At 39.2% G+C, this 18,253-nt stretch overlaps 1 protein-coding gene across 2 annotated transcripts in view; it reads left to right on the top strand.

Moving 5' to 3' along the window:
* LOC116271976 (FERM and PDZ domain-containing protein 4-like) overlaps nt 1-18,253 on the top strand; it is a 488,004-nt gene that overhangs the window by 370,482 nt on the left and 99,269 nt on the right. For both annotated transcript variants that reach the window (XM_031660763.1, XM_031660762.1), the window contains exon 2: nt 3,984-4,100. In XM_031660763.1, the coding sequence (XP_031516623.1) occupies nt 3,984-4,100 (117 nt within the window). The remainder of the gene's footprint in view (nt 1-3,983; nt 4,101-18,253) is intronic.

The following is an 18,253-nucleotide window of genomic DNA, read 5'->3' as shown; positions in this document are numbered from 1 at the left end:
TAGCTGCTCTCATTTCCTATCAAGTATGAATATATTTTTTGTCCAGGAAGGTTTCAATCTGTTGCAAACAATAGATGGGTAAAGCATAAAGTTGCAAACCAGTTCAGTCAGTCGCTGGGAGTTTCTGAAGTGACTTAAATAGCCCTGCCAATGTAGGTCGCTATTTTTAAGGCTGAGCTAAGTGTTTGAAAGTGGTTCACACAGCCATGCTCTCAGATAGAAGTCACAGGACATCAGAATTGCAAGAACTCCCAAGGCCTTGCCTGAGACCGGTGGAAATGGACACTGTGCACCCAGGATCACACAGCTGGGATTTCTGATAAAAACAAAACAAAACAAAACAAAAACAAAAAACAAAGAAAAAAAAACTTTGATGTTTCCTTCTGCCTTGAGAATGGCTGAACTCATCACCTTCTGATATTCTGGGAAGGTGTGACTGCTTGGTTAAGCCCCTTCTTGCCCTGCTCTTGCCAGAATGGAGAAGAATAGATGACTGAGCCTTTCACTGTTTTTCTGTTCTGAGGATGGATTAAAGCCATTTATACTTGCACAACCACCCAAAGTCCTATATTATAGTTATTTAGCAAACACTTTATAGCACATACTGAGTGCTTTACAAAACCTACTTAATATTCTCCCAATGGGTCCTATTGTCATCATTTTACCAAGGAGTAACTGGAATTGAGGGGGTTAGAGAGATGAAGTAACTTGTTCAAGGTCGTGGAAAATAAACGGCAGAGCCTGGATTGAAGAGTCTGGTTCTAACCCAGTGTTTCTCAAACTTGAGTGGGCATCAGCATTGTGTGGAAGCTTGTTAAACACAGATTGCTGGGTCACCCCCATCACCCCAGAGTTTTGGATTCAGTAGGTCTTGGGTGGTGCCCCAAAATTTACATCTCAAATTCCCAGGTGAAGCCACTATTGCTGGTCCTGGGACTATACTTCTCAAACTCTCTGCTCCAGCATATCTCCTCTTGATCACCACACCCTTTCTCTCCTACCTTATCAGCTAATTTAAAAAAAAAAAAAAAAAAAAAAAAAAGAAGAGTTACTTGGAGCAGTGGGTCGCCACTTTGGCTGACCTGGGTAGTATAAAATACCAATGCCTAGGCCCTATCCCCAGATATTCCGACTTCAATGGCTTGGCTTGGCTTTGGTTCCAAGCATCTGTGGTTTACAAGTTCCTCCACGGGGGATTCCAATGTGCAGTAAGGCATCACATTGGAAACCACTGATTTGGGTGATGCCTCATAAACTTTCCAGGGTTTGTAAATTACATGGGGATCTCAAGAAAATGCAGATTCTGCATTTCTAACAAACCATGAGGTAGTACCCATGCTACCAGATCTCAGCCTAAGCTTGGGGTAGCAAACACTAGTATTTCCCAAACCCAAGATTGCCAGTTAAAAAATACAGAATGCCTCCTTCAATTTAAATTTTCAATAAATAATAACATTACTTTTTGGTATAAGTATATCCTATATATTTCAATAAAATTATACTAACATTTATACTAAAGATTATTCATTGTTTATTTGAAATTCAATTTAAGTGGGTATTTTTGACTTTGCTTTTTTGCTAAATCTGGCAACCTTACCTGAAGACAAGAATCATCTGAATTACTTGTTTCAATGCATTTATGCCTATTCATGGATTTCTTGTTCTATTCCAGACCTGCTGAATCATAATCATCATTTCTGGGACCTGGTAATCTGTATATTTAACAAGTGCTGCCAGGTGCTTCTTTTCAGCTCAATTTGGGAAGTACATAAAACCCTGGATTATGACTGCCTGAAATCCTCATACTGGCCGTTGTCAGGGCTGGACTTGTAGTCATCACACTGCATAGGAGCCAGAGCCAAATCCCTCTGCAATTACGACCTGTGTCGTTAACTTTTCTCAAGGTTTTTATGGATAAATACTTACAAAGGGTGTTTTTTTCCTTCCACTTGCACTTTTTATTTGCTAAATCATACTAAGGCCTTTCAGATCCATGTATTTTTTTGTCAACACATTAACAGACATGTAGCCATATTTGATCTTAATTATTCAATTATTTGTTTTGTATCAGGGGATGCTCCTTGAGCTAGAGTCACTTGATTCGCATTTGTAGAGTTTTCCAGTATTGGCACTTCATTTGGTATTTTATGACAAGAGGCTTTATTTGAAAATATCTTGCTAAATGGTTGTTAGCTGCTTCCTGAACATACTGTACAGGACAACGTAGTTTATAATAAAATTCAGGCTTCCTCCAACTCATTATTATAATGCTGTATTTTACATGTAAATTATATTAGGAAGCCTGTGTCTTTCCTTTAGTGATTAAGATTTCATGGAGGGGAAGAAGAATGGAAAGAAAAGGAAAAGGAAAAGGGAAAGGAAAGGAAAGGAAAGACAGTTTGTTTTTAATAAGCCTCCTCTGGGGAAGATAAACTTTCTGATACCGTACATAATTGAGTAAGCCAGAATAAATTGTTGCATTCTCTACATAGGCCTCTTTTCACTCACAAGGATATTCTTTGTGCCATCTCTAAATGTACTATTGCTTTTGGAAACGTTTTTAATAATAGAATAGACTGTGTTCATACCTGTAAGAACTTGTTTTCTTGATACCACCTTACAAAGCATTCCAAATGCTTTCTCTACTAGTGTAGAGAAATTGGTGGGGTTTTCTTGGGGTTTGTGTGTGTGTGTGTGTGTGTGTGTGTTTTTAATAGTACCTCAGGGTAGCAAATTCATGTGTTCTCTCACTGCAGGGAAGCAGCACATTTAAAAAACAAAAACAAAAACCACCAGAGGAAATTGCCACTGCTGACTTTTGCACAAAGAGGAACAAAATGCTTCCCATGTCTTTTAGTAGTCAATGGGCCACAAATAATCCTATGGTGGCATTCTACATTTACCAGACCAGTATTAAATTTGTGAACACTTTTTCCAACAAAAACAAACTGTTCCTACATCCTTTATAAAGGCTGTAGGAAAACGGAAAGGAAGTTAAGGAAAAGTAATGGAGGTGGTTAAAATTATGCAAAATAGTTCATCTGCGGAAAACATGCAGGAAATAGGCTTGTTTCACTTGAGAGGTGCTGGAAGGGCTGGGCTGGGCTGGAGAGGGATGAGTTGCCCAGTATCCTGGGGAATTGAAAGTCTGAAAGGCCGAGACCCCTGCTTTGGATGTTTGCTGCGGGAGAGCCACCACATGAGGTTGTTTAGGGTGCACCTAGTGTGAGAGTTCCCAGCTGTGTTAGCCCCTGCCACACTCACTAGCCTGAGCGGGCACCAGGCTGGGGGAAGGGTGCCTGCTCTGTGGTCATCTGACCGCAGGGGGCGCTGTTTCCTCTTTGCAAAGGGCTCACAGGTAGCTGAGACTGTGAGTTCCTGACAGCATCATCACTGCTCCCTGCCACCAGCTTCGGTGGTGCCAGCCTGGGATCTGGAACCACCCAAAGGCTTTTACAGGCTATGCAGTGAGTAACTTCATCTGGAGTGAAAGGACCAAGTGATGAGGGATGTTGAGCCATCCTAAAATGGCATCGTTTACTTCCTTCCAAAGTATGGTTAAGGTCTGAGGAAGTCTTGGGCATTCATGAGGGCAAGGAGGAATTTCTGCAGGTCCTGGACTGAGGAGGCTTAGCCAGGATTCAGTAATGCTTCAGAAACTGGGCTCAGGCCTCTGGTTAGACTGTGACTACAAGGCTACCCATTGCTATTGCTTGTCACGTGGAGTTACTTCCTCTTTCTTCTTGATGTTGGAAAGGCAGGCACCTAGAAAATTCTCCAGAACCTACCCTTTCATTTTGCTCCTGAATTGAATTTAAGTTGTAAACTAGAAATTGTAAAAGATAATTTGTCGATTTTTGTTGCAACTTAAATTGGGGGTTTGCCCAATTTAAGAGGAGCAAGTCACATTCTCCTTTCAGAGTTTGTCTCAGAAGGAATGTTCAGGAGTCAGGTGTAATGATGCTTTTTTTTTTCTTTTCCAGCCACAGGACGAAGTCTTCAGGCTGGCCACCTCCCTCAGGACCCTGGGGCTTGAACCAGGTGCCCCCCTATGGATGGGAGATGACGGCAAACCGAGATGGGCGAGACTACTTCATCAAGTAGGTTCAACAGATGGTATGAACAATAGGATCCTTGGCCAATGGACTTCTTTATCTTTATGAGAATGAACATACTTAAATTAGGCACTCATAGGCATTTGGAGGCCATGACTAAAGCAGCTGGATCTCCTAAACCAACTGCTTATATTTCTATATATTTCTATATTTATTTCTATACACTTGTATTTCTATATATTGTGATGTTGGGTTGCTTCATTCTTGGACAGGCACCATCTTCGAGTGACAATTCACTGTGTAGCATGGTAAGCCTGACTCAGAGCAAAAGTTACCACCGTTCAATATTAGGCCAAGTTGTATTCATTGTCGGAGACTAACAACCAAAGTCGGACATGCAAGAATTTCATTTACAAGGCTTTTTAGGAGTGGTCAAGACAGGAATGTTACTTTCTCATCTGTAATTTTTTAAAAATCAGCTAAAAGGATAATATACATTATCTGTTTTATCGTAAATTTCTCACACTAACATTGGCTTAAGTTTTGGATTTTTGTGGTGCTCTGGTTTTTTGTTAATTGTGGTATAGAAAGATAACATGAAATTTACCATTTTAACCATTTTTAGGTGTACAATTCAGTGGCATTAAGTACATCCACAATGTTGTGCAACCATTCACTACTATCCATTTCCAGAACTTTTTCATGATACCCAAAAGAAACTTTGTACCCATTAAACAATAACTGCCAGTTCCTCCCTCCCCTTACCCCACGGTGACATCTATTCTACTTTCTGTCTCTATAAGTTTATCTGCTCTAGGGACCTCATATAAGTGAAATTATTTATCTTTTTGTCTTCAACTTCGTTCACTTAGCATAACATTTTCAGGCATGTCAGAATTCTGTCCTTTTTTATTTTTCCTTTTTAATGTTCCCTTGTGTGGACATTTTGTTCATTCATTCATCTGTTAATGGGCATTTGGGTTGTTTCCACCTTTTGCCTATTGTTACTGGTATTTTTATGAACATTTGTGTACAAGCATCTATTTGAGTCTCTGCTTTCACTTCTTCTGGACACACATACCTAGGCGTGGAGTTGCTGGAACATATGGAATTGCCGGGTCAAAATTAAAGTCTGTGTTTAACTTTTTGAGGAACCACCAAACTGATTTTTGGAGTGGCTGCAGAGTGGTCTTGTTTTTTGTTTTTTGGTTTTGTGTGTGTGTGTGTGTGTGAAAAGAGCATTTATATTTCTCAAAATGGCAAGGGTCCATACTGCCCTTTTTCTCCAACCTGAGCAAAATATCCTTAATTATAAGACATTCATGAAACAGATTTGAAATCAGGAAGCGTGGTTGGTTCTAGCCTGATCATAATAGAGCAGAGATTGGAGGCCAGAAAATAATTATTTCACAACCACATGCTATGTTCTTTGTTCCAGCCAAGTTGATTATGGACTGATTAGTCAAACACAGGATCACCGTGAGGTGAGGGGTCATTTTTATAAAAAATATCTGCCAAGGTTGTTTCTAGGGGATTTGGTCTTTTGTACCAACCCCTGCCCACCACCACCACCACATACAAGTGAGGATTACTGAAAAATAGCAACAGGGACAACACATGTGAATGTTGTGGACAGTTTCTCAGTCTCTGAAGCCCAAATCTCTCTCCTTCCCTAGAATTGCTGCACAGGGGACAGGACTCCCATCCCTTCAGAGCACAGTTTGTTTCTGAGGTACTTGACTCCTGGGTCCATCCCAGGAAGATCCAGGATGCCCTTGAACATGACTGGAAAGTGGCCCCCTGGCTCTCCAAGGCTTTCCTAAGGATGAGCTCACAGAGATATTATCATAGAAATGGCAGTGGGAGCAGAGCCTCCCAGAAACCTCAAAGATTAGAAGAAAGGCCAATAGTTTGGCTCAAACCCCAGATTTTGAATTCATAATTTCATACCATTTGTCCAAGTCCCTTAGGCTGCTAGGAAGATGGTAATTTTTAATATTATATTGTACCATCTATTTTGTAACAGGGCTATGACTGTGTGCAATTGGCTTAGTTAAGGTGACCTAGATGCTTTGACTCAAAACAATAAAAATTTGTGGCTGAAGAAATATAGTTTTTAAAAGACATGGATTTATGGGTTTATGAAGGTATGCATCAGACTTCTCTGATTAAAACAGATGTTTATTTTCCTCTGGTTGGATTTGGGTTCCCATACATTCCAGGTCATTCGATCAATAGGTGGAAATCCAAACTGAGGCCAACTGGTTAGAGGTTCTGGGAATGTCAGCTAGCTCTGCCTTCATGCATTACCATTACCATCACTGACATTTTTAAGAGCCAGACTGGGTGTCAGTGTAACATTTACACTGGCCTAATGCCCACTGTTAAAACATAAGAGCAAATCAGCAGCTTAATAGAGAAACCTGCACTGATTACTAAATGGCAAGTTTTAAAACCAAAGTCACCAGTGTCATTTTTCCAAATCCATGCAATTTCATTTTACTTGAAAAGTAAGTTTCTACAGTCCTCTCAGAGAAAGTTTTAAGATGTCAAGAACAGTATTTCTTCTGAAAGTGTTTGTTCTTTATCACTAATGAGTTTTATAAATAATGACAATCATTATTTTTCTTTCCTTTTTTTTTTTTTTTAACTTACTGGGTAATGTTTATTACAAAGAGGTACTCTAATTATCAGAGTTCTCGGGAGCCCAGGTTTGCACTGTGGAATATTTCTGTACTCATTAGTTTTAGAAGTTAAAGGGACAATTTGAAAATTAATCTATGGTTAGTAATTAGCACCTTTGCATTTAATTTTTCACTCTCTTGCATATTTTTGAAGGAGAAATTTAGATGTTTTTTTTTTTTAATCTCATCTTAGTATGTAAACAATAACCCACATCAAACAATTGTTTTTGATGGAAGTACAAGTATTCCGAGTGACAGACAAAGCTATGGGAGGAAGTTGGCTTTTATGTGTTCAAAGTTAGAGTCTAACAACTAAATAATGAGATAATTTTAACATAATGAGTCTTTCAGGACATAGCCCAGGAGAGTTCAAAATGTGCTCAAGTTTCATCTTCCCTCTTCCATACTCAATTTTTTAGGGTAGGGCTGGGTAACCTGTTTTCTATAGAGTTACTGATTCACGAGGTTAAATGAAGGATGCAATACACACATGCTAATATATGTTTTATAATACTGTATAGGCTACAAACTAATGGTTCTCAACCTTGGCCACACATTGGAATAGACTGAGGATCAGTAAAAAATCCTGATGCCTGGGTCTGGGGTCGAGCCTGGGAATAGTGAGTTTCAGGAGCTCCCCAGGTAATTCTAATGAACAGCTATGGTTGCTGCTGTAAAGCACTTGTCAACACATGATCTCATTTGTTTGACTTCAACACAGAAATGATTAACTCCATTTTTCTGGATGGTAAAACTGAGACTCAGCCTGTGAGAAAGAAAAACTTTTGTTGATATTCTTGGAGAAATATGAAATGCAGTTTTAAGGAACAGAAAACATTGTTTAAGAAATATGATAGATGCAAATTTAAAATTTCTCAGTTCCTTATTATTACCAGTTAAGAGACAGCAGAGCAGGGGAAGGGAGGAAGACAGATAGAAAGAAACTACAAGGAAAAGGAAAGAGTCATGGGAAAGAGTGTCCCAATGAGAAATGGATGAAAGATGGAGAGATGAAGAGAAACAGAGAAAGTGAGATACTCTAAGGTGATTGTTATAATAACAGCATCAATTAATAATAACTTTAGAGGTAGGTATAGATGGAAAGGGATGTAGATATATTATAGAGCCAATCATAGATACAGATACAGACATAGATGTGGATATACATAGATATAGAATATAGATATTGATGTATTAATACAGATATAGATGGGTATAGATATACAGATGATATAGACTATAGATATAGATGATAGAGCTATAGATATGGATACGGGTATAGATGATTAGATACAGATATAGACTATAGATGAGTGACTTATACAATCACATTCACCCAGGAGAGTCCTGGTTTATGGGTGTCATTCTGAAGTAATTACAGACAGCACCTCCTTTTGCTCTCAAAGTGTTCTGGTTTGGACAATACAAGATAAGGTGTTTTTAAAATACATGTTTAAAAGTCAGAGAATGAGGAACACCATTTTTTAGTTAAATTGGGTAAAAATATGCTTGTTTGATTGTGAAGGTAGGGAGAGTTAATGCAAAAGTACCATGATTCAATAAATCTGGAACTTTGGTTTTGTAAGTTACAGGAAAAAATTAAAACACGAGCAAAATGAATATTACAATACTAGCTGGCAAAATAGATTATTATGATGAGCCAGGTTAGAGTCTGAGGATAGAGATGAGGGTTGGAGAGGAGACTGGAGGGTCAGTTCCGAAGCACATGGCCTGATTTTTCAAGTTCTAAATTTGAGAGGCTTTTTTTTTTTTGTTGGCCTGCTGGCTTCCTGGCCACCTTCATTCTGTGTGCACAAAAAGTAGCCCTGCATGAGGATTGGACAAGACATGCTATTCTATTATTCTACCAGCAATTCCCATGGTGGGCAATTAAACTGAGTACTATCTCCTTAATGCAGAATAATTCAACTCTGAATCCTGAAGAGTGGAAATTAATAATGAGATGTGGAAACTTCCACTTTGTTCTCCAGTATGGGCTTGGCTCAACTTGGGAGTAGTTTAGTCATTCTCATCCGTCAATCTATTCCATGGTCAATGTGAAATGTATTTTTGGCTTATCTGTCTCCAGAAAATAATAATCTGAATAAATACAAATAATTTGTGTGCCCTTTCTTATCAACCACAGCAGAAGATAGTCAAGTCAACATGATAGGATTCTGTCATCATGGAAATTAGAAACAGAAAAGGCTTACCTCATTCTTTTGTGTGAGCCTCAAAGTATTTACCCAGTCTAATAGGTTATCTTCAAATATTATTTGGTAGTTCTAGGGCTATTCTTTGGATATTTTATTTCTTGATTTTTACTACAAGATTTCATGAGACTTTTACTGTTATTCTGTGGAGTCCCTTTATCTGTTATTCTGTGGTGAATTCCCTTGAACTTTTTCTTCTCTAAAAATTTTTTTAAATGTCAAGAAGAATTAAGGTGTAAAGTTGGGATGTGGATATTGTGGTTGTGCCCATCATCTCCTGTGATATTTTTATATTTGAAGCAGACACCAATTTCCTACTTTATCAAGACTACATTTTAATACACACCCAACAAAGGACAAATTGATCTGAGAGATTACACAAGTTGTTATCTTTTGTCTCTGCTAATAAAATGCTGCAGATCTCTGTGGAATTTAACAGTTGTGCCCATGAAGGAAATAAGATAAATCTCTTGGTGATAGGTTACTCTGTTATTCTGTGAGGTTAATAAGTATCCAAAGAGTTAAGAACTAGCAATATGTTAGAAGACAGGCAGTTTGCCTCATTTTTTGTGTGTGTTTTTGATGAACAATTCTTAAATAAAATATGTTGCTTTTGAGTACACATGATGGGTTCTGCATAAAAATCAAATACTTGCCTCATGGCAAGAGCAAATGTCATTTGGTTCAATGAGTTCCTAGATCCCAAGCATCCAGTCAAGGGGAGGAAAGTATATTATAATTCTGGAATGGGGGGAACAAAGTCAATATAATAGTATCATTACATGAAATGAAAGTTAATTTTGCCCTGTCAATACAAAAGCTTCCCAGGCTGAACATTAGGGGCTGTTTATTCTCTTCATTGGAGCAGATTTGTTTTCTTTTGAATCTGACAAAGCACCTATCTGCTGAGTTAATAATCACTGCTCCCAGCTGGAAGGTAAGTTTGCAGAGTTGATGGAAGGGCTTTTAACAGGAAAGCTCTGAAATGACTCTATCATTCCAGATCTAATTTGGCATATGGCACAAAGAGCTGTGCTAGGCAAACTTCTCCTGTATCAGAGGCTGTTTCATTTTCCCTGTGCATTTCTTCTTGAAACTTTGCTGGCTCACTTAATCTGGCCTTCACTCTAGGACAAATCCCTGAGTTTCTCTCCTTATTTGTCCAGCAAGCCAAAGTATCTGGAGGGATTGTAATTATCTGAAGTTCCTTGGGCCACTTGACTACAACAGAGTTGGGACATGCATATTCAGGCCAAGCTGTGGACAGCAGGTTAGCTAGTGCACTGGGTCGCCTCTTTCTTCTCCTGTGCTGTATATAGCCCCTAGGGATGTACAGGAGGTGGGTCACAAAGTCCATTCGGTATCACAGGGATGGCCAACCTGTGCAAAGGAGAAACACCTGGAGGACCAGGTTTCCATCACAGCCTGTAATTGAAATACTAGCTTGGGGCTGCCTGCCACCCTTGATTTTTTTGAGTGGCCTCTGGACCTCTTCTTTCTAGATTGAGCCAACCCTTGCAGAGAGCAATTTTGATGGTATTGCCTAAGGCTGGGGCACAGGCAGAAATTCTGGCCTGTGCCAAATGCCACGTGGGGGTATGGGTGTTGCTGCCAAGTAAATTGGCTGAACTTAAGAGGACATGGAATCACCTTGGTGGCAGGTGTCTTTTCAGTATTGTCTGTACTCCAGCATAAAAGGAGAGCAGGGCCGGGCACGGTGTCTCACACCTGTAATCTCAGCACTTTGGGAGGCCAAGGTGGGCGGATCACCTGAGGTCAGGGGTTCGAGACCAGCCTGATCAACATGGAGAAACCCTGTCTCTACCAAAAATACAAAATTAGCCAGGCATGGTGGCGCATGCCTGTAATCCCAACTACTTGGGAGGCTGAGGCAGGAGAATTGCTTGAACCTGGAAGGCAGAGGTTGCAGTGAACCAAGAATGTGCCATTGCACTCCAGCCTGGGCAACAAGAGTAAAACTCCATCTCAAAAAAAAAAAAAAAAAAAAAAAAAGGAAAAAAAAAAAAAGAAAAAGAAAAAGAAAAAAAAGGAGAGCAACTGAGACAGGAGGGCTGGTGACAGAAGTGCCATATTGTGGTCCACCAAAAGGTGGGAAACTGCAGTTCCTGCCAAGCCCTTATTCTGTAGCTCCTCTCAAAGCTTGGATAAAGCCTTGTTATCGATGGCCAGTTTCTGGTGAAGAGCCCCTTCAATTGCAAGGATGATGAGAGATCACACTACTCTTGATGCCAGTGAACACTCAAATCAATCTGAGTCAAGAGTAGCCATGTCACATATTTGCTGCACGGAGCATGCCATCCGGCCGCTCCAGAAACACAGGTTTGGTATTAGGTATTCAGGTTGGGAAGGCTGGGAGAAACTCAAAAATGCTTTCTGATCTTAAAGGGTGCTGCTGAGCACATGGGGCTGGCTCCATAATGTTTAGGACCTGTTGCAAAATGAAAATGCAGGTCCCTTGTTCAAAAAGCAGGATAAAAGTGCTGGAAAAGGTATGAAAATGTAAAGCTTTTCCCCTTCGTCTGTGGTCTCTCTGTCAACATGTCATAGAGTTTTTTATTTCCTGTTTAATGACTTTTAAGATGGAGTCTCTCTCTGTCACCAGGCTGGAGTACAATGGCACAATCTCAGCTCACTGCAACCTCTGCCTCCTGGGTTCAAGAGATTCTTCTGCCTCAGACTCCTGAGTAGCTGGGATTACAGGTGCGCGCCACCACACCCAGCTAATTTTTGTATTTTTAGTAGAGATGGGGTTTCACCATGTTGGCAAGGATGGTGAATCTTGACCTTGTGATCTACTCTCCTCAGCCTCCCAAAGTGCTGGGATTATAGGCGTGAACCACTGCACCCAGCCTATTTAATGACATTTCATAATAAGACAAATGAAAATTTTAAATTATTAGCAGGAATTTTACTGATCATCTTTGTATGATGAAAGTTGCAGATGAAAATATAAGAGCATTAACTTGTCTGAAGAATCACTGAAATTATACAATTTGTATTTCATAGCTTATACATGCATATGTCTTTCATTCTAATCAGAACAGTAGACATGCTGCACACAACTAACTCAATTGTTTTGACTGTACTTCTTAATATGAGCACATCCTACTAACACTCCCTCCCTTTGACTCGCTGTGAATAAGGGAAAACTGAAAGGAAAAGAACAGTGGGCAGCCCTATCTTTTTCTATGTCATCGTTTTCAGTGTAAGTGGTTGGCTAATACAGGGAAGTAACACAAGTAAGAAAGGATATGGCAGGGTTCCTTGGTCATTCATGTTTCTTAGAAGGTCATGTCTGTTAAAAACTCATTAGCCTTTAGCCATCACCTCCCAACCTCACCTCTTGACTCTTTTTTAAAAATCATTTCTCACATGACCTTCTCAATAAAGGCTTAGCAAGGAGGAATGATTGCTTTTAGCTGTTGACTCCCTCAGAAAGCAATCTCCATGCCCTGTCAAGGATAGGTTTTCTCACAAAAAGATACATACTTTTCTTCCCCCACCCCCAAGGTAATCCTCTAAGCCAGGTCAGCAAACCTTTTCTGTAAATGGCCACATAGTAAATATTTTAGGCTTTGGAGGCCATGTGGTCTCTGTTATGACTCAACAGTACAAGTCTGCCATGGTAGTGTTAAAGCAGTCATAGGAAACATGCAAATAAATGGACACGGTTGTGTTCCAATAAAACTTTATTTACAAAAACAGACTGGGGGCTGGATGTGACCCATGGGCTATATAGTACTTTGCCAATCCCCTACTCTAAAACATCATCCATTTGAGCCCATTCTTATATTTTTAATTCACAAACTGATAAATTTTCAAAACCCTCCCATGAAATGAGGAGCTGACACGTGTTTTATGTTTGAAAGAAACTAGAGCAGAGATCAGTAAAATGACTTTTCTGAGGTTGCAGGGAGCTAAAAATGGACCTCAGAGAACCCCAGTTTGTCCTACTTGTTGCCAGAAAGCTCTATGATGTGTCTTCTATCAGCATGCATTTCTTGCCTAGCTCTGACACCTATGACCTACCTTAAAGGTCATTCTAGGAACAATGTCAAAATTCACCAGAGAAGTACAACTTTTAATATGAAAATGCCATGACTCCTCCCTTCCTTTTGGTGGGTGTTCACAGGGAGGAGGTCTGCTTATCAATCACAGAGTTTGCAGCTGCTCTCCCCCTCTAACCAGCACTTTGTGGGAGGGGTACAGAGGACAGGAAGTGATAGCAGGGGGCAGCCCAGTCACAATGGAATGCTTAATGCAAGTGCAAATAATTATTAGGAAGGTGAAAATTACATAGCAAGTTGCTCTTACTAATGGTCGACAGAAAAACAACCCCATTGTACTTTCAAAAAGTTAATTATCCATAGTGTTTTGGAAAAATTTTGCTTATTATCATTGTGGAATTTTATAAGGCTGCTGTGTAAATGTCCTCAACTCATTTTTGGTGATATTCTGTTCTAGATTGTTCTCTCAGCTTCTATAACACCATTCTCCTCTTTTGCTCCAAGCTCATGGGAAGTTGCTCAGCTGGTTTTTTTTGTTTTGTTTTGTTTTTTAGCTCAACATTTAAACTTCAGTTTCCCACATTATCAAGCCCACATTCCTACATAAAACCCCCAAAAGGGTAAAGGATTAATGAGTTCAATATGTTGGTACCATTTGGTTTTGGCCCAGAAATTACTGGAGACTCATGACTATTCTTCTACAGGAGATAAAGGAGATCAACAAAAATTAGTTTGTACTGCCTAGAATATTGTCTGGGAAATAGTATGCAGTTAATAAGTATCTGTTGAATAGATGTTTAGATGTATGTTTGTATCAGTAGATGGATGGATGAATGGATGGATGGATGAATAAACCTGTTTCTGAAGCCTTATATCCAGTGGGCCATGAGGGAAAATGCTGATACACAAATCAGTGAGTATCTCTTCTTAAATTACTGATGTAGAAATGTCATTAGAAGAATTTAGGCATTAGCCCGGCACGGTGGCTCACGCTTGTAATCCCAGCACTTTAGGAGGTGGAGGCGGGCAGATCATGAGGTCAGGGGTTTGAGACCAGCCTGACCAACATGGTGAAAACTCGTCTCTACTGAAAATACAAAAATTAGCCAGGCGTGGCAGTGCATGCCTATAATCCCAGCTACTCAGGAGGCTGAGGCAGAAGAATCGCTTGAACCCGGGAGGCGGAAATTGCAGTGAGCCGAGATCATGCCACTGCACTTCAGCCTGGGTGACAGAGTAAGACTCTGTCTCCAAAAAAAAAAAAAAAAAAAAGAATTTAGGCATTTAGTGTGATACCACCTTTCTCCTGCAAGAATGACCATAATCAAAAAACCAAAACATAGTAGATATTGACATGGATGCAGGGAACAGGGAACATTTCTACACTGCTGGTGGGAATATAAGCTAATGCAACCACTACAGAAAACAGTATGGAGATTCCTTAAGGAATTAAAAATAGAACTACCATTTGATCCAGCAGTCCCACTACTGGGTATCTACCCAGAGGAAAAGAAGTCATGTTTATAGCAGCACAATTCACAATTGGAAAAACGTGGAACCAACCCAAATGCCCATCAATCAATAAGTGGATAAAGAAACTGTGGTATATATACATACGATGGAATACTACTCAGCCATAAAAAGGAATGAATTAATGGCATTCACAGCGACCTGGATGAGACTGGAGACTATTATTCTAAGTGAAGTAACTCAGGAATGGAAAACCAGACATCATATATTCTCACTCATAAGTAGGAGCTAAGCTATGAGAATGTCAAGGCATAAAAATGACATAATGGACTTTGGGGACTCAGGGGAAAGGGTGGGAAGCAGGTGATGAATAAAAGACTACAAATAGGGTACAATGTATACTGCTTGGGTGAAGGGCACACCACTAAAGAACTTACTCATGTAACTAAACACCACCTGTTCCCCAATAACCTATGGAAATTAAAAAAATTATAAGAATTTAGGCATTCAGGTAAAGCCTATATTTTATAATAAGACACTAAACGTTTATCAAAACCTTGTCACCAATTCATATGTTAGTGTGGCTGTTTATCAGAAATTCAAGATGCAATAAAATTATCTTTCTGGAAATAGTGTGGTTGCAGTGTATTTTAGCAACAAGTGGCATAGAATAACAAAGCACAGATATTAGAGTAAAAACACTTGGGCTAAAATCCCAGCTCTTTCAGTGTTAGCTCTGTGATGGTGGATTATCTCTAGGACACTGTGGGCCTCACTTTTCTCATTATACAACAATGTGTTTGGACTAGAAATCTGTATCATCTGGGAATCCTGTGAGGTACAAGCAACAAAAAATTCTAAATCAATTTGGCTTCAATGATAAAAATAATTTGTTGGTTTATGTACCTAAAAAATAAGTGATAAAACTGTTACAGCCAAAAGGAGCCTAAGGATACATGACAACTCAATATAATATGGTATACTGGTTGGAATTTTGGAACAAATAAAGGACATTAGGTAAAACCTAAAGAAATCTGAGTAAAATATGGACTTTAGTTAATAATAATGTATCAATATTGGTTCATTAATTGTGACAAATGTACCACACTAATGTAAGATGTTACCAATACGGGAAACTGAGTGCCAAATATACAGGAATGCTCTCTGATTTTTCTGCAAATCTAAAAGTGTTATCAAATAATGCCAGACATAAGAAATACATAAAATGGGGTAATGTCAGCAAGAAGGCAGACTAGGAAGCTTCAGTTCCTCATTCTCCCACAGAGCCACAAAATTAACAACAAGTTATTGACCAGAATAACTTTGTGAGAATTCTAAAGACCAGTTGAAAAGTTACAGCATCTAGACCAATGTAAAACCAAGAAGGAATTCCAGCAAAAAGGAAAGGAAAGTTTTAAAAAGTTTTGCGTACCTGTTATCCATGCTTCTCTCCCTATCTGATTTAGCACAGTGCAACTAACAGGAAACCTCCCACCTTGGGAATCCTCTTTTAGGATGAAAACAAAAGAGCGGACCATGCATCCAGCATGTGGTCTAGTCTGGAGGCTGCCTAAGGAACTGGTTCCTGAGTTACATTACTCAGAGCACTGACGGGACTTGGTGAAGCACTGGTGGCCTTGTTTGGAAGCTGCTGAAAACAAGACATGATCTTCATGGCATGTTATAGCTGCAGTTTCAAAGGCAGACACCAGCAGAAGCAAGGTTCACAGGCTTCTGAGAAGAAATAGGAACAACAAGCTGCTTAGGAAATTGGAGATGTTTAAAAGCATAGACGCACATGCAGAGAAGACAGCACATCCTTAGAAAAAGTTTGGAGAGGTCCTAGAATCTATAGTGGAGCTAATCAGTAAAAATTTTTCCCTGCACAAAATCAGTCTATAAAGACTAGGAGAGGTGGTTGTTTCTCAAATGCCCAAGTCTCAACAGCAGCAGCAATGAATCCCAAGGCATACAAGGAGAGAGGGAAACCTGGCCCAATCAAAGTGCCAAAATAAAACTCCAGAAACTGACCCTAAAGAAACACAGATCAATTCTCCCTCACAAATAATTTAAAGTAACTGTACTAAACATGCTCAATGAACTAAAATGGAACACAAATAACTAAATAAATTCGGGAAAATGATGCATGAACAAAATAAGCATATCAACAAAGAGACACAAACTATAAAGAAGAACCAAACAAATTCTGTAATTGAAAAATATAATAACAGAACAGAAAAAAATTCAAGAGGTTTCAACAGAAGACTGGATTTGACAGAAAAAAAAAAAACCAACAAACTTGAAGACAGATTATTAGAAGTCATTATTAGAAGTAACAAAGTCAGAGGATTAAAAAGAAAAAAATAAAAGTGAAGAGAGCCTAAGGGACTTATGGACACTATCAGGCAGACCATTATATGCATGATGGGACTCCCAGAAGGAAAAGAGAGGGAGTAAGTGCTTATTTGAACCAACAATGGCCAAAAACCTTTCAAACTTGAGGGAAAAAAAAAATGGGCATACAAATTCAAGAAGCTCAAAGAATTTCAACCAGGATAAATTCAAAAAGACCCACACGAAAATGCATTGTAATCAAATTGTCAAAAGTCAAAGACAAAGAGTCTTGAAAGCAGCAAGAGAAAAATAGCTCATCACACACAAAACAGCTTCCATAAGGTTATCAGTGGAATTACCAATAGATAACTTATAGGCCAGAAGGAAGTGACAAAGAATACTGTATCCAGAAATTGCCACAGCCACCTCACCTTCAGCAGCCACCACCCTGAACAGTCAGCAGCCATCAACACTGAGGCAAAACCTTCCATTAGCAAAAAGATTATGATATGCTGAAGGCTCAGACAATTGTTGCCACTTTTTAGCAATGAAGTATTTTTAATTAAGGTGTGTACATTGTTTTTTGAGGCACAATGTTATTACACATTCAATAGACTATAGTATGGTATGAACATATTTTTTAAGTTCTGGGATACATGTGTAGGACTTGTAGGTTTATTACACAGGTAAACATCTGCCATGGTCGTTTACTGCACCTATCAACCCATCACCTAGGTATTAAGCCCCACATGCATTAGCTATTTATCCTGATGCTCTCCCTCCCCCCACAACCCCCAACTACAGGCCCCAGTGTGTGTTGTTCCTCTCCCTGTGTCCATGTGTTCTCATTTTTCAGCTCCTGCTGATAAGTGAGAACATGTGGTATTTAGTTTTCTGTTCTTGCATTAGTTTGCTGAGGATAATGGCTTTGAGCTCCATCCATGTCCCTGCAAAGGACATGATCTCATTCCTTTTTATGGCTTCATAGTATTCTGTGGTGTATATGTACCACATTTTCTTTATCCAGTCTATCACTGATGGGCATTTAGGTTGATTCCATGTCTTTTCTATTGTAAATATTGCTGCAATGAACATATGCATGAATGTAACTTTATAATAGAATGATCTATATTCCTTTGGGTATATACCCAGTAATGGGATGGCTGAGTCAAACGGTATTTCTGGTTTTAAGTTTTTGAGGAATTGCCCCACTGTCTTCCACAATGGTTGAAACTAATTTACATTAACACCAAAAGTGTGAAAGCATTCCTATTTCTCCACAGCCTTGCCAGCAGCTGTTGTTTCTTGATTTTTTAATATACCATTCTGACTGGCATGAGATGATATCTTATTGTGGTTTTGATTTGCATTTCTCTGATGATCAGTGATGTTCACTTTTTCTCATATATTTCTTGGCCACATAAATGTCTTCTGTTGAAAAGTGTCTGTTCATATCCTTTGCCCACTTT

This window comes from Papio anubis, chromosome X, assembly GCF_008728515.1.
Source record: "Papio anubis isolate 15944 chromosome X, Panubis1.0, whole genome shotgun sequence".
Classification (NCBI taxonomy): domain Eukaryota; kingdom Metazoa; phylum Chordata; class Mammalia; order Primates; family Cercopithecidae; genus Papio; species Papio anubis.
The sequence above is the reverse complement of the archived record's forward strand: the minus strand, read 5'-3'. Positions and strand labels throughout refer to the sequence as shown.